Source organism: Coregonus lavaretus (genome assembly GCF_964263955.1).
Source record: "Coregonus lavaretus genome assembly, contig: HAP1_SCAFFOLD_2213, whole genome shotgun sequence".
Classification (NCBI taxonomy): Eukaryota; Metazoa; Chordata; class Actinopteri; order Salmoniformes; family Salmonidae; genus Coregonus; species Coregonus lavaretus.
Genome location: NW_028158657.1, coordinates 61464 through 84333, shown reverse-complemented (window position 1 = coordinate 84333; position 22870 = coordinate 61464). Strand labels below are relative to the sequence as shown.

Sequence of the window (22870 nt, the reverse complement as noted above, 5' to 3'; positions counted from 1 at the left end):
TATGTAGATAGATCTACGTAGGGTCCTCTATAGTGTCTATGTAGATAGATCTACGTAGGGTCCTCTATAGTGTCTATGTAGATAGATCTACGTAGGGTCCTCTATAGTGTCTATGTAGATAGATCTACGTAGGGTCCTCTATAGTGTCTATGTAGATAGATCTACGTAGGGTCCTCTATAGTGTCTATGTAGATAGATCTACGTAGGGTCCTCTATAGTGTCTATATAGATAGCTCTACGTAGGGTCCTCTATAGTGTCTCTATATAGATAGCTCTACGTAGGGTCCTCTATAGTGTCTCTATGTAGATAGATCTACGTAGGGTCCTCTATAGTGTCTCTATGTAGATAGATCTACGTAGGGTCCTCTATAGTGTATCTATGTAGATAGATCTACATAGGGTCCTCTATAGTGTCTCTATGTAGATAGATCTACGTAGGGTCCTCTATAGTGTCTCTATGTAGATAGATCTACGTAGGGTTCTCTATAGTGTCTATGTAGATAGATCTACGTAGGGTCCTCTATAGTGTCTCTATGTAGATAGATCTACGTAGGGTCCTCTATAGTGTCTCTATGTAGATAGATCTACGTAGGGTCCTCTATAGTGTCTCTATGTAGATAGATCTACGTAGGGTCCTCTATAGTGTCTATGTAGATAGATCTACGTAGGGTCCTCTATAGTGTCTCTATGTAGATAGATCTACGTAGGGTCCTCTATAGTGTCTCTATATGCACTGAACAAAAACATGCAACATTTTCAAAGGTTTTACTGAGTTACAGTTCATAGAAGGAAATCAGTCAACTGAAATAAATAAATTAGGCCCTAATCTATGGATTTCACATGACTGGGAATACAGATATGCATTTGTTGGTCACAGATACCTTTAAAAGAAAAGGTGGCGTGGATCAGAAAACCAGTCAGTATCTGGTGTGACCACCATTTGGCTCATGCAGCGTGACACATCTCCTTCACATAGAGTTGATCAGGCTGTTGATTGTGGCCTGTGGAATGTTGTCCCACTCCTCTTCAATGGCTGTGCGAAGTTGCTGGATATAGGCAGGAACTGGAACACGCTGTCGTACATGTCGATCCAGAGCATCCCAAACATGCTCAATGGGTGACATGTCTGGTGAGTAAGCAGACCATGGAAGAACTGGGACATTTTCAGCGTCCAGGAATTGTGTGCAGATCCTTGTGACATGGGGCCGTGCATTATAATGCCGAAACATGAGGTGATGGCGGCGGATGAATGGCACGACAATGGGCCACAGGATCTCGTGACGGCATCTGTGCATTCAAATTGCCATCGATAAAATGCAATTGTGTTAGTTGTCCGGAGCTTATGCCTTCCCATACCAGAATCCCACCGCCACCATGGGGCACTCTGTTCACAACGTTGACATCAGCAAACTGCTCGCCCACACGACGCCATACACGCTGTCTGCCATCTGCCCGGTACAGTTGAAACCATTATTAATCTGTGAAGAGCACACTTCTCCAGTGGCCATCGAAGGTGAGCATTTGCCCACGGAAGTCGGTTACGACGCCGAACTGCAGTCTGGTCAAGACCCTGGTGAGGATGACGAGCATGCAGATGAGCTTCCCTGAGAGAGTTTGTGGAGAAATTCTTCGGTTGTGCAAACCCACAGTTTCATCAGCTGTCCGGGTGGCTGGTCTCAGACGATCCTGCAGCTGAAAAAGCTGGATGTGGAGGTCCTGGGCTGGCATGGTTACACTTGGTCTGCGGTTGTGAGGCCGGTTGGACGTGGCTTATGGTAGAGAAATGAACATTAAATTCTCTGGCAAGAGCTCTGGTGGACATTCCTACAGTCAGCATGCCAATTGCACGCTACTTCAACTTGAGACATCTGTGGCATTGTGTTGTGACAAAACTGCTCATTTTAGAGTGGCCTTTTATTGCCCCCAGCACAAGGTGCACCTATGTAATGATCATGCTGTTTAATCAGCTTCTTGATATGCCACTCTTGTCAGGTGGATGGATTATTTTTAGCCAAGGAGAAATGCTCACTCACAGGGATGTAAACAAATTTGAGAGAAACACGCTTTTTGTGTGTATGGAAAATGTCTTTATTTTTTTATTTTTTTCAGCTCATGAAACATGGGACCAACTCTTTACATGTTGCGTTTATATTTTTGCCGTTTAAGATTAGGGAGGACGATTTCTTTTTTTTTATGAGCATGGCCTTATTTCTGTTACAGCATGTTGGATGACTGTCATTCATATTCCATTCACCCAGTTCAATGTAACAGCGATAGGTTTAGGCTACTACATGATACTTTAATATGCCCTATACCCATCACGAGGATGCTACAGCCTACAAATTCAAGTTTATAACGTAGGTGCACAGGTTGATAGACAAATTGGAGTAATCAAGGTGACCGACAGTGAGAAATTCACTAACGCCTTGCACAGTCTTGCCTGCATCTAGCTGATCCAGGGTGGAATCATTAGTCCAAACAGTTTTACGTTTTGCAATTAAAACGAGAGTTTCAATTGGACAAACTCAGGTAGGACCAGCCCCTTTTCGTTCCGTTTGCTTCCGTTTTAAGAAATGTTTTTCAACAGAATTGGCGGAATGAATACACCACTGATCACCCGCACACATAGTTCACTTTCATAGCAGCCAAACAAACTCCTCCTCTCACATTTTCCCTTCGCTTGTGAACAGCTGTCTGTGACCAGGCGAAAAATACCTCTCCAAGCCAAATCTTCATACCATAACCGCTACACACAGCCTACGTCGTTGTCACCATTTCTACTAGAACTAACCCACAATCCAATCCATGTACAATCACGCAGTACAGTGTACAGTAAGCAGTTTAGCAGTTACAGCGGCGGTCCCCACCTGGTGGCAATAAATTAATACAACTGGAAGTTTACCTTGACTTGGAAGAGTTGCAGTGTTGGATATCCTTAGCCAGCTAGCTAACATACATATAATTCCTCTCTGTTTGAGTCAGGTTGTTGAGTAGGCTAAAGTAGATGCATTAGCTAGCATAAGGGAAACTGAAACTACATTTATTTATTTTTTTAAATACAATGAAATATATTTCTCTCGTCTCTCTCTCTGCTCCTTCTCCTTATTTTTTGAAGAAATTAATTTGTTCAAAACTCTTCAACTATTGTCTTTCTCTCTCTTTGAGTCAACTACTCACCACATTTTATGCACTGCAGTGCTAGCTAGCTGTAGCTTATGCTTTCAGTACTAGATTTATTCTCTGATCCTTTGATTGGATGGACATCATGTCAGTTCATGCTGCAAGCGCTCTGATAGGTTGGAGGACGTAATTACTGTGTAAGTCTATGGAAGGGGTGAGAACCATGAGCCTCCTAGGTTTTGTATTGAAGTCAATGTACCCAGAGGAGGATGGAAAATAGCAGTCCTCCATCTACACCATGGTGCTAACTCTTATAAGAGTTCCTAACAAGGGCCTCTCCTCCTCCTCCTCCATCTCCTGTAGATAGCAGAGTTGGAGTCTCAGTGTGAAGAAGCCAACGTGGAGAAGGAGAGGAACTCTAAGCTGACTGTACGAGTTCAGGAGCTGGAGACAGAGCTACAGGACAAGGAACAGGTGGGGGCATACACACACAGGATCACTTGTGCGCGCTCTCTCACACACACACACACACAGGATCACTTGTGCACGCTCTCACACACACACACACACACAGGATCACTTGTGCACGCTCTCACACACAAAAACTCTTATAGACACACACACAGTCTCATATGACAAGCCTGTAGTTTTGCTGACAGACTGTATGCAAATATAACACCATTGTCCCTAAGGGACATGTTATCTCTATTACCTCTATCTCTACCCCTCTCTATCTCCCTCTACCCCTCTATCTCCCTCTACCCCTCTCTCTCTCCCTTTCTCTATCTCACTCTACCCCTCTCTCTCTCCCTCTACCCCTCTCTCTCTCCCTCTACCTCTCTCTCTCTCCCCCTCTCTCTCTCTCTCTCTCCCTCTACCCCTCTCTCTCTACCCCTCTCTCTCTCTCCCTCTACTCCTCTCTCTCTCTCCCTCCACCCCTCTCTCTCTACCCCTCTCTCTCTCTCCCTCTACCCCTCTCTCTCCCCCCCCCTCTCTCTCTCTCTCCCTCTACCCCTCTCTCTCTACCCCTCTCTCTCTCTCCCTCTACTCCTCTCTCTCTCTCCCTCCACCCCTCTCTCTCTACCCCTCTCTATCTCCCTCCCTCTACCCCTCTCTCTCTACACCTCTCTCTCTCCCTCTACCCCTCTTTCTCTACCCCTCTCTCTCTCTCCCTCTACCCCTCTCTCTCTCTTTCTCTACCCCTCTCTCCCTCTCTCTGTTCCTAAGGAGAGGATTATAGTCCAATAGAAGGTGGGTATTGTTGTGGGACCTTTGATGTCAGAACAATTCTGTGTGGAAGTATTAGTCTCGTCCTCACCTCTATATCTCTCTCTCTGCTCGCTCTCTCTCAGCACTTTCTCTCAATTCAATTTCAATTCAAAGGGCTTTATTGGCATGGGAAACATATGTTTACATTTCCAAAGCAAGTGAAATAGATAATAAACAAAGGTGAAATAAACTCTCTCTCTCTCGCTCTCTCTCTCTCTCGCTCTCTCTCATGCTACTTCTACACCTATTATCTATCAGTTTATTTACTTCAGTGTTTTTATAGGTCACCTACCTTCTCGTTCAAGAACACACAGAGAAAGGAGAGAGAACTGTGTTATTCTTCATATTTACTGCTTATAGAAAATGTCTCCCGCTATATCTGGTAATGTTAACTCTAACTCGATGCCCGGTCATGTTATTTTATTTCAGACCACATTAATAATGTTATTGTAATGCCATTGCCCTCTGCCCCTGTAGTCATCCCAAATGATGCCAGGAACCCGAGGCACTAGGTCTGCCAGTCACATCGTCCTCATGTCACTTCTGCCCAGCTGCCAAGCAACTGCGGACCCAAGATGGCTGATTTTACACCCTGTGAAATTTATTCCAGTTAGTCCTAATGAGGCTTTGAGCCGGCATGACCGTGGTGATCAGGACCTCTTTTCATTAATGGATCAATACTGATTCTACCTGCAGACACATTTCATTAGCTGTAACCACGTTTTCATACACAGTTTTTATGCGAGTAAAGTCATACCGTATACAAAAAGCTGTGATGGAAATAGGACATTTATAAATGTCGACAGATCATTTGTTCATTCGACATGGTGGGATCTTTTTGTGTCGGTAAAATTAATGGTGGTGGAAACGCCTTCATGCGCAAATATTTATAGAATAACCATCATTTTGAAGTAAACTTGGGAGTCATGCGATGATATGGTGTGTGGTCCTCCCACTACGACTCGGGGAAACCGTGCAGTTTATTAGGCTACAGATTAAATGGCTTATGAACTGCACAGGGTGGTGACAAGTGCACAGTGATCTTGATGCTCCTTTCCAATAAATATTGAGGGTCTTATTCTGGTGACATGATGATCGATGCTCGACTGCTGTTTCACAAATAAAAATATTCTCTTTCTTATCCATAATAATCTCATCATGTAGACTAGTCTACTCACACTGTATCTGCCAGCTGTAGGCACATTTGCTATTTTACGCAACCGTGTTTGTAACAAAACTATCGGTAGAATTGAAAATGCGATGGATTTTTATTCGGTACATGAAAAATTTTGTGTGCACTATGTCATCACGCACTGATTTTTATCCACAACAAGTCCGTTGGGTGGAAACACACCACTGGTGGGAAAATGTGCATATTTGCTCTATTAATATTCTCATGAAAATATGTCACCAATTGGATGGAAACCTAGCTATTGGCTTTACCCCTCTTTCTACTGCCCCCGGATCCCTCCATCCTTCCATCTCCCGCTCTAGAGCTGACTTCCTGTCCCCTCCCCCGGATCCCTCCATCCTTCCATCTCCCGCTCTAGAGCTGACTTCCTGTCCCCTCCCCCGGATCCCTCCATCCTTCCATCTCCCGCTCTAGAGCTGACTTCCTGTCCCCTCCCCCGGATCCCTCCATCCTTCCATCTCCCGCTCTAGAGCTGACTTCCTGTCCCCTCCCCCGGATCCCTCCATCCTTCCATCTCCTGCTCTAGAGCTGACTTCCTGTCCCCTCCCCTGGATCCCTCCATCCTTCCATCTCCCGCTCTAGAGCTGACTTCCTGTCCCCTCCCCCGGATCCCTCCATCCTTCCATCTCCCGCTCTCTTTCTCACCCTCTTGCTCTTCTTCTTCTTTCTGCCTCTTTCTCTCTTTCTTTCCATGTCTCTCTCTCTCTCTCTATTTCTCTCTATTTCTTGCTCTCTCTCTCTCTCTCTTTCTCTCTCTATTTCTTTCTCTCTCTCTCCGGTGGCAGGGGTGTCAGCGTGTGTCCCTTTCATGCTCTTGACAGGGTTTATTCAGCTGTGTGTGTGTGTGTGTGTGTGTGTGTGACTATTAGAAACCTATTGGTTTGGGCAGTAAATCACCCTGACAAAGACTTTTTAAAGCTGAAACCAGTTTGATTTGCACCTTGGATTTATTTCCTGTAAAGGTGTCTTAGCATCTTCTGTTGATCCTGTTTTGAACATTTCATTAACCCTGGTTGAACTGAGAGATACAGCGATGACAGAGAGACGGAGACAGAACCTGTCTGATGCCCTTTCCTCTGTCCTGCTGTGTCAGATGAACAGACAGTCTGACAGATCACACTCCTGCTAAGTGGTCTCTTTCTCTCTCTCTCTCTCTCTCTCTCTCTCTCTCTCTCTCTCTCTCTCTCTCTCTCTCTCTCTCTCTCTCTCTCTCTGTCTCTGTCTCTGTCTCTGTCTCTGTCTCTGTCTCTGTCTCTGTCTCTGTCTCTGTCTCTCTCTCTCTCTCATGGAGAGAGGATTCTGATAACCAGAAGTGGCGTCTCTAGGGTGGTGTAGTTCTGTAAAGACACAGGAGATGAGATCATGATTACTCTGAGAAGCATCATGATAGTCTGTAATCTTCACGGCTAGTTTAGAAGCATATTTTTTATTTATTTTTTCACCTTTATTTAACCAGATGAGCCAGTTGAGAACAAGTTCTCATTTACAACTGCGACCTGGCCAAGATAAAGTAAAGCAGTGCGATAAAAATCAGCAGAGACACAGAGTTACATATGGGGTAAAACAAAACAGAAAATATATATACAGTGTGTGCAAATGTAGCAAGTTATGGAGGTAAGGCAATAAATAGGCCATAGTGCAAAAATAATTACAATTAGTATTAACACTGTGTCACGATCGTTGAGAGACGGGTCAGACCAAGGTGCAGCGTGAAAAGCGTACATGTTTATTAACTCAAATAAACATACAACAAAACAATAAACAACGTAACGTGAAGTCCTCAGGCTAAACACATACAAGCCTAACACGGAACAAGATCCCACAACTAAGGTAGGCAAACAGGCTACTTAAGTATGATCCCCAATCAGAGACAACGAGCGACAGCTGTCTCTGATTGGGAATCACACCCGGCCAAACATAGAAATGCAATACCTAGAACATAAACATAGAATTTCTAGCATAGATTCTCACGCCCTGACCAAACCAACTAAAGACGACCGGCCTCTCAAGGCCAGGGCGTGACACACTGGAATGATAGATGTGTAATGATACTCTGTAATCTTCACAGCTAGTTTAGAAGCATCATGATAGTCTGTGTAATCTTCACGGCTAGTTTAGAAGCGTCATGATAGTCTGTCATCTTCACGGCTAGTTTAGAAGCATCATGATAGTCTGTGTAATCTTCACGGCTAGTTTAGAAGCATCATGATAGTCTGTGTAATCTTCACGGCTAGTTGAGAAGCATCATGATAGTCTGTGTAATCTTCACGGCTAGTTTAGAAGCATCATGATAGTCTGTGTCATCTTCACGGCTAGTTTAGAAGCTTCATGATAGTCTGTGTCATCTTCACGGCTAGTTTAGAAGCATCATGATAGTCTGTGTAATCTTCACGGCTAGTTTAGAAGCATCATGATAGTCTGTGTAATCTTCACGGCTAGTTTAGAAGCTTCATGATAGTCTGTCATCTTCACGGCTAGTTTAGAAGCATCATGATAGTCTGTGTAATCTTCACGGCTAGTTTAGAAGCATCATGATAGTCTGTGTAATCTTCACGGCTAGTTTAGAAGCTTCATGATAGTCTGTAATCTTCACGGCTAGTTTAGAAGCATCATGATAGTCTGTGTAATCTTCACGGCTAGTTTAGAAGCATCATGATAGTCTGTGTAATCTTCACGGCTAGTTTAGAAGCATCATGATAGTCTGTGTAATCTTCACGGCTAGTTTAGAAGCATCATGATAGTCTGTGTAATCTTCACGGCTAGTTTAGAAGCATCATGATAGTCTGTCATCTTCACGGCTAGTTGAGAAGCATCATGATAGTCTGTGTAATCTTCACGGCTAGTTTAGAAGCTTCATGATAGTCTGTGTAATCTTCACAGCTAGTTTAGAAGCATCATGATAGTCTGTCATCTTCACGGCTAGTTGAGAAGCATCATGATAGTCTGTGTAATCTTCACGGCTAGTTTAGAAGCTTCATGATAGTCTGTGTAATCTTCACAGCTAGTTTAGAAGCATCATGATAGTCTGTGTAATCTTCACGGCTAGTTTAGAAGCATCATGATAGTCTGTGTAATCTTCACGGCTAGTTTAGAAGCTTCATGATAGTCTGTCATCTTCACGGCTAGTTTAGAAGCATCATGATAGTCTGTGTAATCTTCACGGCTAGTTTAGAAGCATCATGATAGTCTGTGTAATCTTCACGGCTAGTTTAGAAGCATCATGATAGTCTGTGTAATCTTCACGGCTAGTTTAGAAGCATCATGATAGTCTGTGTAATCTTCACGGCTAGTTTAGAAGCATCATGATAGTCTGTCATCTTCACGGCTAGTTGAGAAGCATCATGATAGTCTGTGTAATCTTCACGGCTAGTTTAGAAGCTTCATGATAGTCTGTGTAATCTTCACAGCTAGTTTAGAAGCGTCATGATAGTCTGTGTAATCTTCACGGCTAGTTTAGAAGCATCATGATAGTCTGTGTAATCTTCACGGCTAGTTTAGAAGCATCATGATAGTCTGTGTAATCTTCACGGCTAGTTTAGAAGCTTCATGATAGTCTGTGTAATCTTCACGGCTAGTTTAGAAGCATCATGATAGTCTGTGTAATCTTCACAGCTAGTTTAGAAGCTTCCATGCTTTGCATCTACAGTTGAAGTCGGAAGTTTACATACACTTAGGTTGGAGTCATTAAAACTTGTTTTTCAACCACTCCACAAATGTCTTGTTAACAAACTATAGTTTTGGCAAGTCGGTTAGGACATCTACTTTGTGCATGACATAAGTCATTTTTCCCAACAATTGTTTACAGACAGATTATTTCACTTATAATTCACTGTATCACAATTCCAGTGGGTCAGAAGTTTACGTACACTAAGTTGACTGTGCCTTTAAACAGCTTGGACAATTCCAGAAAATAATGTCATAGCTTTAGAAGCTTCTGATAGGCTAATTGACATCATTTGAGTCAATTGGAGGTGTACCTGTGGATGTATTTCAAGGCCTACCTTCAAATTCAGTGCCTCTTTGCAAGCCGAAGAACACCATCCCAACCGTGAAGCACGGGGGTGGCAGCATCATGCTGTGGGGGTGCTTTGCTGCAGGAGGGACTGCTGCACTTCACAAAATAGATGGCATCATGAGGAAGGAAAATGATGTGGATAAATTGAAGCAACATCTCAAGACATCAGTCAGGAAGTTAAAGCTTGGTCGCAAATGGGTCTTCCAAATGGACAATGACCCCAAGCATACTTCCAAAGTTGTGGCAAAATGGCTCAAGGACAACAAAGTCAAGGTATTGGAGTGGCCATCACAAAGCCCTGACCTCAATCCTATAGAAAATGTGTGGGCAGAACTGAAAAAGCGTGTGCGAGCAAGGAGGCCTACAAACCTGACTCAGTTACACAAGCTCGGTCAGGAGGAATGGGCCAAAATTCACCCAACTTATTGTGGGAAGCTTGTGGAAGGCTACCCGAAACGTTTGACCCAAGTTAAACAATTTAAAGGCAATGCTACCAAATACTAATTGAGTGTATGTAAAACTCTGACCCACTGGGAATGTGATAAAAGAAATAAAAGCTGAAATAAATCATTCTCTCTACTATTATTCTGACATTTCAATTCTTAAAATAAAGTGGTGATCCTAACTGACCTAAGACACAGGGAATTTTTACTAGGATTAAATGTCAGGAATTGTGAAAAATGTTTAAATGTATTTGGCTAAGGTGTATTTAACTTCCGACTTCAACTGTAGATTTATTATTTATTTATTTATTTTACATTATTTAGCAGACGCTCTTATCCAGAGCGACTTACATTATTTATTTTTTCATACCCCCTGTGGGAATAGAACCCACAACCCTGGCGTTGCAAACGCCATGCTCTATCAACTGAGCTACATCCCTGCCGGCCATTCCCTCCCCTACCCTGGACGACGCTGGGCCAATTGCGCGCCGCCCCATGGGTCTCCCGGTCACGGCCGGCTGCGACAGAGCCTAGATCATGTTAGAGAGATATGGAGAGTAAGAGAATATAAGTGATTTTGAGAGAACGGGACAGAGAGGGATGGGGGGAGAGAGAGTAACAGGAAGAGAAGATGTCCATCCTGTCTGGTGCTCATAAATGTGGTTCATCTATAGCTTCAGTCGCAGTGGACAAGGAGAAGAATGACTCACCACAGTAACCTGCAATACATCTGCTGCCTTCTCTCCTCCCTCCCTGGCTCCTACTCTCTCCTCCCTCTCTCCTCCCTCCCTGGCTCCTACTCTCTCCTTCCTCTCGCCTTCCCACCCCATGAATTATTGAATTATTGAATTTCCGTGGCGTGGTGTTGCCTCACCAGCCGTGAACTTGGACACTTCAAACAAACTGACCACTGCTGAGGCAGAGTGGTTGGTGGGCTGAGGCATAGGGGTGGAGGGTTTGGTGGGCTGAGGCAGAGGGGTGGAGGGGCTGAGGTGGGGGGTGGAGGGGTTGGGGGTTGGGGGGCTGAGGCAGAGGGGTGGAGGGGCTGAGGTGGGGGGTGGAGGGGTTGGGGGCTGAGGCAGGGGGGTTGGGGTGCTGAGGCAGGGGGGTTGGGGTGCTGAGGCAGGGGGGTTGGGGGGCTGAGGTGGGGGGTGGAGGGGTTGGGGGCTGAGGCAGGGGGGTTGGGGTGCTGAGGTGGAGGGGTTGGGGGGCTGAGGCAGGGGGGTTGGGGTGCTGAGGCAGGGGGGTTGGGGGGCTGAGGTGGGGGGTGTAGGGGTTGGGGGCTGAGGCAGGGGGGTTGGGGTGCTGAGGCAGGGGGGTTGGGGTGCTGAGGCAGGGGGGTTGGGGGGCTGAGGTGGGGGGTGGAGGGGTTGGAGGGCTGAGGCAGGGGGGTTGGGGGGCTGAGGCGGGGGTGTTGGGGGGCAGAGGCGGGGGTGGAGGGGTTGGGGGGCTGAGGCAGGGGGGTTGGGGGGCTGAGGCGGGGGTGTTGGGGGGGTTGAGGCAGGGGGTGGAGGGGTTGGGGGGCTGAGGCAGGGTAACACAGATGCTAGGCTGTGCATCATTATCTCTTTATTATGGAGGGGTTCTAAATGCCAACTCCACAGCTGATTCTGGGGGTCACGGAGATATAAGGAGCCTGGATGAGGACCGAGAAACAATAGGTCTGATGAGGACCGAGAAACAGTCAGTCTGATGAGGACCGAGAAACAATAGGTCTGATGAGGACCGAGGAACAATAGGTCTGATGAGGACCGAGGAACAGTCAGTCTGATGAGGACCGAGAAACAATAGGTCTGATGAGGACCGAGAAACAATAGGTCTGATGAGGACCGAGATACAGTAGGTCTGATGAGGACTGATGTACAGTAGGTCTGATGAGGACTGAGGAACAATAGGTCTGATGAGGACTGATGTACAGTAGGTCTGATGAGGACCGAGGAACAATAGGTCTGATGAGGACTGATGTACAGTAGGTCTGATGAGGACCGAGAAACAGTGGGTCTGATGAGGAGCGAGGGACAGTAGGTCTGATGGGGAGCGAGGGACAGTGGGTCTGATGAGGAGCGAGGGACAGTGGGTCTGATGAGGAGCGAGGGACAGTGGGTCTGATGAGGAGCGAGGGACAGTAGGTCTGATGAGGAGCGAGGGACAGTGGGTCTGATGAGGAGCGAGGGACAGTAGGTCTGATGGGGAGCGAGGGACAGTAGGTCTGATGAGGAGCGAGGGACAGTAGGTCTGATGGGGAGCGAGGGACAGTAGGTCTGATGGGGAGCGAGGGACAGTAGGTCTGATGAGGAGCGAGGGACAGTAGGTCTGATGAGGAGCGAGGGACAGTAGGTCTGATGGGGAGCGAGGGACAGTAGGTCTGATGAGGAGCGAGGGACAGTAGGTCTGATGGGGAGCGAGGGACAGTAGGTCTGATGAGGAGCGAGGGACAGTAGGTCTGATGAGGAGCGAGGGACAGTAGGTCTGATGAGGATATTAATATGTGATGTGTGTTTCCTTCCAGGAACTGGAGAACCTGAGGAAGCAAGCAGAGATCATCCCTCAACTGATGGCAGAGTGTGAGAGCATCACAGAGAAACTACAGGTACTGAACCCTAACCCCTACACCCTAAACACTAACCCCTTAACTCATGGCAGTGTGTGAGAGCATCACATAGAAACTACAGGTACTGAAGCATAACCCAATAAGCTGGGACTGGGAGCGGCAGATCCAGATTGTTCCATTACATTATGATCTCACACGCGCTCGCACACACCACGTACACACCACGTACACACAGACAGACACACAAACACACACACACACACACACACACACACACACACACACACACACACACCACATACAAACACACACACCACCTCTTTTTGTTCCCACAGTGTTCATTGAGTGTCTCTAACAAGTTATTGTTACTGAGTTTTATATTCCACATGGTTATGTATTAAAAACAGGTCCATTAGTGTGCTATTTATAACTATGATGAGTATACTGTATATCGTTTTAAAAGGTTGATATGATCAACACTGTTATTAAAAGGTATTCTCTCCTAGATAATAGACTAGAGTAGAGAGTTATATTCTCAACAATGGGAACTATTTTAATCACAATTCTATTTAATCACAGCAAGTATTGTAATTATAAATCTCTCTTCTTGAATATGAAGAGTGGTCTTCTCATAAAGACCTAGGATGCATCCCAAATAGCACCCTATTTCCTATATAGTGCTCTATAAAGGATGCCTTTGGGACGCAGACAGGATTATGGTAATCAAATGTAATATAATGTATCCACTTAGCAGAAACAGCTGAAGATGTCAGTGTGCTGTTGACAGATATTGGTTATGACTGGGTGGGAGAGGAGACACAGTGTTATAATGTTTCAGCTCTTAGATCCAACAGCATGTTGACAGATATTGGTTATGGCTTGGTGGGAGAGGAGACACAGGCTTATAATGTTTCAGCTCTTATATCCAACAGCATGTTGACAGATATTGGTTATGGCTGGGTGGGAGAGGAGACACAGGGTTATAATGTTTCAGCGCTGATATCCAACAACATGTTGACAGATATTGGTTATGGCTGGGTGGGAGAGGAGACACAGGGTTATAATGTTTCAGCTCTTAGATCCAACAACATGTTGACAGATATTGGTTATGGCTGGGTGGGAGAGGAGACACAGTGTTATAATGTTTCAGCTCTTAGATCCAACAACATGTTGACAGATATTGGTTATGGCTGGGTGGGAGAGGAGACACAGGGTTATAATGTTTCAGCTCTTAGATCCAACAACATGTTGACAGATATTGGTTATGACTAGGTGGGAGAGGAGACACAGTGTTATAATGTTTCAGCTCTTAGATCCAACAGCATGTTGACAGATATTGGTTATGGCTGGGTGGGAGAGGAGACACAGGCTTATAATGTTTCAGCTCTTATATCCAACAACATGTTGACAGATATTGGTTATGACTGGGTGGGAGAGGAGACACAGGGTTATAATGTTTCAGCGCTGATATCCAACAACATGTTGACAGATATTGGTTATGGCTGGGTGGGAGAGGAGACACAGTGTTATGTTTCAGCTCTTAGATCCAACAGCATGTTGACAGATATTGGTTATGGGTGGGTGGGAGAGGAGACACAGGGTTATAATGTTTCAGCTCTTAGATCCAACAACATGTTGACAGATATTGGTTATGACTTGGTGGGAGAGGAGACACAGGGTTATAATGTTTCAGCTCTTAGATCCAACAACATGTTGACAGATATTGGTTATGGCTGGGTGGGAGAGGAGACACAGGGTTATAATGTTTCAGCTCTTAGATCCAACAGCATGTTGATGGCTGGAAGGACGTACACAGAGACACATTGCTCTCAGATCCCACAGTATCTAGATGACTGACTGACTGGTGTGAGAAACCTAGATTGATTCACACGTCACATCTTCTCCATTCTCCCGTTCTACCCGGCAACAGGGACCACCTGGTTACCCACCCCTGAAGTGATATACTAACCCTTACTGCTGTTAAACCCAGCCATACATCAGACCCCCCCCCGGCTAGTCGAACCTGTCATCAAAACCAGTCTGTTTTTAAACCTACCATAGATCAGACCATCTGTCTGTCTGACCAGTGTCAAAGCCTACCATACATCACACTCATAACCTGACAACCACAAAGGAGCTGCCATAGACGTAGACCAGCCTGTATCTATCTCTATGGTATGGGAGCTGGTCTCAAGTAGAGAAAGTTCTGGAAACCAGGGTCACTCACATTGTCTCTTGAAATCCGTCAGTTTCGGAGATAAAAACAGCTTGTATCTATTTCTGAGACCAACTCAGTGGCTTTGTGGTTAGAGCGTCCTCCCTGAGATTGGAAGGTTGGGAGTTCGATCCCCCGGCCGAGTCATACCAAAGACTGTAGAAATAGAACCCGTTCGGCATTAAGGAGATAGATTGAAGGTAAAGCCCTGCGATAGACTGTCCAGGGGGTGTACTTGTACATCAAGCTGCGTCATGCTACAGAAACAGGAAATAGGCTCCTGCCCTATGAGCCGTTCTGGCTGCTTACTTACTTCAGAAGAAAAACGCCACGTGTACGTTTAACCATTTATTAGAAAAGATTACAATGCATGTCTAGGCGTTAAGGCTCTGCTCCTTCAGGGTAGCTCACTGCCAGAACCAAGTGTTAGGGTTCTGTTCCTTCAGGGTAGCTCACTGCCAGAACCGAGTGTTAGGGTTCTGCTCCTTCAGGGTAGCTCACTGCCAGAACCGAGTGTTAGGGATCTGCTCCAACCAGTATCTTGTCATTGGTTGCCAGCATCAGCGTTGAACAGAGGTTAGCCAGGTTCCACCCGTGCTCAGCATGCAGGTAGCGTAACATGAGAGGACAAGGCAGTGCCAGTTCTTGTTATGACCACTGATGTTCAATTGCTAATTCTTCATCACTGAGTGCATAAGTACTGTTTTACATGTAAGTGTCCATAATACAATATCATTTTAGATATCATGCAAGATTGAAGGGACGGAATATTTAGTGAATTTCAGACTGAAGAACCCATGAAAGCCATCAAACAGACTTGCCTCTAGCAAAGGTTAATGTAACCCAACACCATCGCCTTAAGTGAACTCAAACTTGTGCTACTGAGAGAGGAGAGATACTCTTGATATGCATGTTGGTCTCTAAGGTCTGGTAGCTGGTCTCAGGGAGAGACGGATCTGTCAACCAGGGGAAAGCGTTATGGCTGCATGTTGGTCTCTGCGGTATGGTAGCTGGTCTCAAGTAGAGACAGATCTGTCAACCAGCGGAAAGCGTTATGGCTGCATGTTGGTCTCTGCGGTATGGTAGCTGGTCTCAGGTAGAGACGGATCTGTCAACCAGGGGAAAGCGTTATGGCTGCATGTTGGTCTCTGCGGTATGGTAGCTGGTCTCAGGTAGAGACGGATCTGTCAACCAGCGGAAAGCGTTATGGCTGCATGTTGGTCTCTGCGGTATGGTAGCTGGTCTCAGGTAGAGACGGATCTGTCAACCAGCGGAAAGCGTTATGGCTGCATGTTGGTCTCTGCGGTATGGTAGCTGGTCTCAGGTAGAGACAGATCTGTCAACCAGGGGAAAGCGTTATGGCTGCATGTTGGTCTCTAAGGTCTGGTAGCTGGTCTCAAGTAGAGACGGATCTGTCAACCAGGGGAAAGCGTTATGGCTGCATGTTGGTCTCTGCGGTATGGTAGCTGGTCTCAGGTAGAGACAGATCTGTCAACCAGGGGAAAGCATTATGGCACGTTCAGATAGTAATACACTATATTGTGTAGAACAGGGGGATTCAAATATTACCCTACGAGGTCCAGACTACTTCTGGACTTCTGTTCTACCTGATGATTAATTGCACCCACCTGGTGTCCCAGGTCTAAATCAGTCCCTGATTAGAGGGGAACAATGAAAAATAAAAAAGCAATGGAACTGGCTTGGGGGGCCAGATTTAGAATTTGAGGGCCATACACATTCAGGTAGAGACGTATACTCTATAGAACAGAGGTGTGTCACGATCGTTGAGAGACGGGTCAGACCAAGGTGCAGCGTGAAAAGCGTACATGTTTATTAACTCAATAAACAAAACAAGAAACAACGTAACGTGAAGCCCTCCGGCTATACACATACAAGCCTAACACGGAACAAGATCCCACAACTAAGGTAGGCAAACAGGCTACTTAAGTATGATCCCCAATCAGAGACAACGAGCGACAGCTGCCTCTGATTGGGAATCACACCCGGCCAAACCTAGAAATACACATCTAGATCCTAAACATTGAAATTCTAACATAGATCCTCACGCCCTGACCAAACCAACTAAAGACAACCGGCCTCTCAAGGCCAGGGCGTGACAAGGTGTCAAATTCAATCTGCAAAAAATAGTCCTCTGTTCATCGTTTTGGGAATTTCCGATGCTCCCTGACTGTCTAGCTTTCATTTCGGTGATTATTAACGAGCTTTACACAGTCAACAAACGGTATTAATGTAGCTCCATTATGATTTCCACACAGTTTCCATTTGGTTTTAGTCATTTTAAAGTATATTGAGTTCATTTGACCCCCCCCCCACCCAAAAACCTATAAAAAAAAGGTTTGGGCCTCCCGAGTGGCGCAGAGGTCTAAGGCACAGTGCTAGAGGCGGCAGGTAGCTTAGTGGGTAAGAGCATTGTGCCAGTAACCGAAAGGTCGCTGGTTCTAATCCCCAAGCCGACTAGGTGAAAAACCTGTCGATGTGCCCTTGAGCAAGGCACTTAACCCTAATTGCTCCTGTAAGTCGCTCTGGATAAGAGCGTCTGCTAAATGACCAATTTATTTTTTTTATTTACTACAGACCCGGGTTTGATCCCGGGCTGTATCACAGCCGGCTATGATCGGGAGTCCCGTAGGGCGGCGCACAATTGGCCCAGCGTCGTCCGGGTTAGGGGAGGGTTTGGCCCAGCGTCGTCCGGGTTAGGGGAGGGTTTGGCCCAGCGTCGTCAGGGTTAGGGGAGGGTTTGGCCCAGCGTCGTCAGGGTTAAGGGAGGGTTTGGCCCAGCGTCGTCAGGGTTAGGGGAGGGTTTGGCCCAGCGTCGTCAGGGTTAAGGGAGGGTTTGGCCCAGCGTCGTCCGGGTTAGGGGAGGGTTTGGCCCAGCGTCGTCCGGGTTAGGGGAGGGTTTGGCCCAGCGTCGTCCGGGTTAGGGGAGGGTTTGGCCCAGCGTCGTCCGGGTTAAGGGAGGGTTTGGCCCAGCGTCGTCCGGGTTAGGGGAGGGTTTGGCCCAGCGTCGTCCGGGTTAGGGGAGGGTTTGGCCCAGCGTCGTCCGGGTTAGGGGAGGGTTTGGCCCAGCGTCGTCCGGGTTAGGGGAGGGTTTGGCCCGGGTGGCTTTACTTGGCTCCTTGCGCTCTAGTGCCTCCTTGTGGCGGGCCGGGCGCCTGCCGGCTGACATCGGTCGTCAGGTGAACGGTGTTTCCTCCGACACATTGGTGCGGCCGGCTTCCGGGTTAAGCGGGTGGGTGTTAAGAAGCTCGTTTTGGCGGGTCATGTTTTGGAGGATGCATGACTCGACCTTGGGGACTTGCAGCGATGAGACAAGCTCGAAATTGGGGAGAAAAGGGGGGAGGGGTAAAAAAATATAATGTATTATAATAATAATAATAATAATAATAATAATAATAGGATTGGACCCAACGCGGGCTTGATTGACCCCCCTGGTGTAGAACAAACATGATTAGCTGCTATGTAGACAGAGGAATCCTTTCAGCAATATACAGTGCCTTCGGAAATTACTCAGACCCCTTGACCTTTTCCACATTTTGTTATGTTACAGCCTTATTCTAAAATGGATTAAATAAATAAAAATCCTCAGCAATCTACACACAATACCCCATAATGACAAAGTCAATCAGGTTTTTTGAAATTTGTATAAACATTTTAAAAATCTGACCCTTTGCTATGAGATTCGAAATTGAGCTCAGGTGCATCCTGTTTCCATTGATCATCCTTGAGATGTTTCTACAACTTGATTGGAGTCCACCTGTGGTAAATTCAATTGATTGGAAATGATTTGGAAAGGCACACTCCTGTCTATATAAGGTCCTACAGTTGACAGTGCATGTCAGAGCAAAAACCAAGCCATGAGGTCAAAGGAATTGTCCGTAGAGCTCAGAGACAGGATTGTGTCGAGGCACAGGAAGGGTACCAAAACATTTCTGCAGCATTGAAGGTCCCGAGGGAACACAGTGGCCTCCATCATTCTTAAATGGAAGAAGTTTGGAACCACCAAGACTCTTCCTAGAGCTGGCCGCCCGGCAAAACTGAGCAATCGGGGGAGAAGGGCCTTGGTCAGGGAGGTGACCAAGAACCAGATGGTCACTCTGACAGAGCTCTAGAGTTCCTCTGTGGAGATGGGAGAACCTTCCAGAAGGACAACCATCTCTGCAGCACTCCACCAATTAGGCCTTTATGGTAGAGTGGCCAGACTGAAGCCACTCCTCAGTAAAAGGCACATGCCAGCCCACTTGGAGTTTGCCAAAAGGCACCTAAAGACTCTCAGACCATGAGAAACAAGATTCTCTGGTCTGATGAAACCAAGATTGAACTCTTTGGCCTGAATGCCAAGGGTCACGTCTGGAGGAAACCTGCCACCATCCCTACGGTGAAGCATGGTGGTGGCAGCATCATGCTGTGGGGATGTTTTTCAGCGGCAGGGACTGGGAGACTAGTAAGGATTGAGGCAAAGATGAATGGAGCAAAGTACAGAGAGATCATTGATGAAAACCTGCTCCAGAGCGCTCAGGACCTCAGACTGGGGCAAAGGTTCACCTTCCAACAGGACAACGACCCTAAGCACACAGCCAACATAATAATGCAGGAGTGGCTTTGGGACAAGTCTCTGAATGTCCTTGAGTGGCCCAGCCAGAGCCTGGACTTGAATCTGATCGAACATCTCTGGAGAGACCTGAAAATAGCTGTGCAGTGACGCTCCCCATCCAACCTGACAGCGCTTGAGAGGGTCTGCAGAGAAGAATGGGAGAAACTCCCCAAATACAGGTGTGCGAAGCTTGTAGCGTCATACCCAAGAAGACTTGAGTCTGACTTGAGCAAAGGTGCTTCAACAAAGTACTGAGTAAAGGGTCTGAATATTTATGTAAATGTGATATTTTTATAAATTAGCACACAAAAAATGATGAGGGGAAAAAAACAATTTAATCCATTTTAGAATAAGGCTGTAATGTAACAAAATGTGGAAAAAGTCAAGGGGTATGAATACTTTCTGAAGGCACTGTATATAATATATCTAACCAGACTCTTTTCTGTTTAGACTGCTGCTGCAAACCTGAGTATAATAGGGTAAAGCTGTATCGGCGGTGACGCTGTATGGATAGCATATATTTGTGGTTCTGATGTGAGCTGTAGACCTATCGGTAGTGACAAGGTAATAGTACATGTTTCTGAATGTGATGTGAAGCTGTGTGTATCGGTAGTGATGCTGTATGGATAGTAGCTGTGTATTTGTGCTTCTGATGTGGTCTGAATGAGTAGTGAATCTATATCAGTAATGATGTTGTATATCGGTAGTGACAAGGTAATAGTACATGTTTCTGAATGTGATGTGAAGCTGTGTGTATCGGTAGTGATGCTGTATGGATAGTAGCTGTGTATTTGTGCTTCTGATGTGGTCTGTATGAGTAGTGAATCTATATCAGTAATGATGTTGTATATCGGTAGTGACTCATCTCCCTCGGTCATCTCCCATTTCATCAGCCAAGCTGTCATCGGTGCGGTGCCGCGTAGATCGACTATGGAGGGGAATAAAACCAACAATGACATGCCTCAAATACTTCAGCTTCAGGTCCGACCCGGCTAGATCGACTATGGAGGGGAATAAAACCAACAATGACATGCCTCAAATACTTCAGCTTCAGCTCCGACCCGGCTAGATAGAGTATGGCCTAACTCAGATACCTCCTCTCCCTTTAGACACAATGGACCAGAGAACCCCTCAGCTAGCTATTAGGCATTGAATCAATAGAACTGACATTCCTGTTCAAAGCAATATTCACTAGGGGTTGTAATGGCAGAATACCTCAGAACACCACTGAGCTCCATGGTGTGAAGGGATGATGTCCATTCTATGAACTGTAGCTCTATACCAGACAGTAGCAGGAGGGTCTGGTCTGTGGTCCCTCTATTTAAAGCAGGTCTCCCACATGTTGATCAGGTTTCAACAGTCAGCTGAGAAATGCCACCAGGCACTAGTTTAGACCTCCTATTTTAGTCCTCTCCCTACCCCTCTCTCTCCCTCCCTCTCCTCCCTCCTCCCCCTCTTTCTCTCCCTCCTCCCCCTCTCTCTCCCTCCCTCTCCTCCCTCCTCCCCCTCTTTCTCCCTCCTCCCCCTCTCTCTCCCTCCCCCCTCATCCCCCCTCCCTCCCCCTCCTCCCTCCCCTTCCCTCCCTCCCCTTCCCTCCCCCCCTCCCTCTCTCTCCTCCCCCTCTCCCCCCTCCATATTCTCTGTCTCAACGTAGTATACTTGCTAAATTAGCGACTAATATACGTTATTGTCTCTTATCTGTAGGAGTTGACGTCAAAGTTATAATTATTTATAAAGCTATGGCAGTATCTAACTTCATATTTCCAATGTCTTTAGGCTGCTGAGGTGAAGAACAAGGACCTGGAGGATAGGATAGAGGGTCTTCAGGCTGACATCGAGGACAGCCAGTCCAAGCAGGGCAACATGAAGGGAGAGCTGAAGAAGTTCATGGACGTCCTGGATGGGAAGATCGACGAGCTGCATGAGTTCAGGCAGGGCCTGTCCAAACTAGGGGTGGATAACTGAGGGAGGAGGGGACAGAGGGATGGAGTGATGACAGGTTAGAGATGGAGGGTTTATAAATACCTTCAGGACAGGTCTCTGTGGAGCCACTCCCCCAAAGTAGAGACCACACTGAACCAATGAGAGAGAGAGAGAGAGAGAGAGAGAGAGAGAGAGAGAGAGAGAGAGAGAGAGGAGAGAGAGAGAGAGAGAGAGAGAGAGAGAGAGAGAGAGAGAGAGAGAGAGAGAGAGAGAGAGAGAAGAGAGAGAGAGAGAGAGAGAGAGAGAGAGAGAGAGAGAGAGAGAGAGAGAGAGAGAGAGAGAGAGAGAGAGAGAGAGAGAGAGAGAGAGAGAGAGAGAGAGAGAGAGAGAGAGAGAGAGAGAGAGAGAGGAGAGAGAGAGAGAGAGAGGAGAGAGAGAGAGAGAGAGAGAGAGAGAGAGAGAGAGAGAGAGAGAGAGAGAGAGAGAGAGAGAGAGAGAGAGAGAGAGAGAGAGAGAGAGAGAGAGAGAGAGAGAGAAAAAGAACAGGTGAAAGGTTCTGTCTGTTGTTTCTACAGGCTGAACTAAGAGGGAAGAAAGGGTTTTAAAAAGGGCTAAATGTATTTAACTATAGAAACTAATGCAGTACAGCAACAGTTAAGTAATAATCACACTTATCCTACTGGCCTCTTTATGACATTAGGAATATAGAAGATGTATACTTTTTAAAAGACTGTCCATTATATTGTTGCTTCATGTCGATCTCAGGTGTGTTTGAAGACAGTTTGTTACTCGTTAGTTAATATGCACATACACGACACGTACACGACCAATACATGACACGGCGGTGTCATCAAGTGCCTCAGGAGAACCAGCCAAAACTAGATGGATGATGACCATGCATCACCATAGTAACACACTAATTAAATGTTACTATGAAAATGGAAAAACATTATTTAAGGAATCCTAGTAGTGTTTCAAAAACAACAACAATAGGACAACAACGACAACAGAACAACGACGACAACAACAGGACAACAACAACAGAACAACGACAACAACAACAGGACAACAACAGAACAACAACAACAGGACAACAACAGAACAACAACAACAGGACAACAACAGAACAACGACAACAACAACAGGACAACTGTTTCAGATAGACAAGCCCATGTCCTCTGGATGTTGTTGCCATAATGATGAAATTAAATGAATTCAATAACAGAAGTTTAAAGGATTGAAAGGGTTTCAGTGAACATTAGCCTTTTGAATCTGCAGTCAGTCTGCAGGACTGTGATGTGCATAAGACAGTGAAGACGAGCCCCTTTAGAAATGTGAACAGATGAAACCAGGACTTTATAGGGCAGAGAAACCCCAAACTATGCTAGACAACCCATTTTGTAACGAGTTCAATGTTCAACGAGGATTTTGCATGTATGACACTTCAGATTTCTTTCTGTCAGTTTTTTGTAGAACAAAAAGTGTGAAGTATGTCTTTTAAAATGTGTTGTTCATGTAGGATATGTGTTT

The 22870-nt window shown here is 46.1% G+C and overlaps 1 protein-coding gene across 1 annotated transcript; it reads left to right on the top strand.

Annotated features, from left to right (window-relative positions):
- Positions 1 to 3483: 3483 nt before the first annotated feature.
- Positions 3484 to 21534, top strand: LOC311123711 (homer protein homolog 2-like; the record flags this gene model as incomplete). The annotated part of the gene is made up of 3 exons (XM_084197950.1): positions 3484 to 3594; positions 12549 to 12629; positions 21194 to 21534. Coding segments are annotated over 3 exons (381 nt in total), but the record flags the coding sequence as incomplete, so codon positions are not given.
- Between the last annotated feature and the right edge of the window lie 1336 nt (positions 21535 to 22870).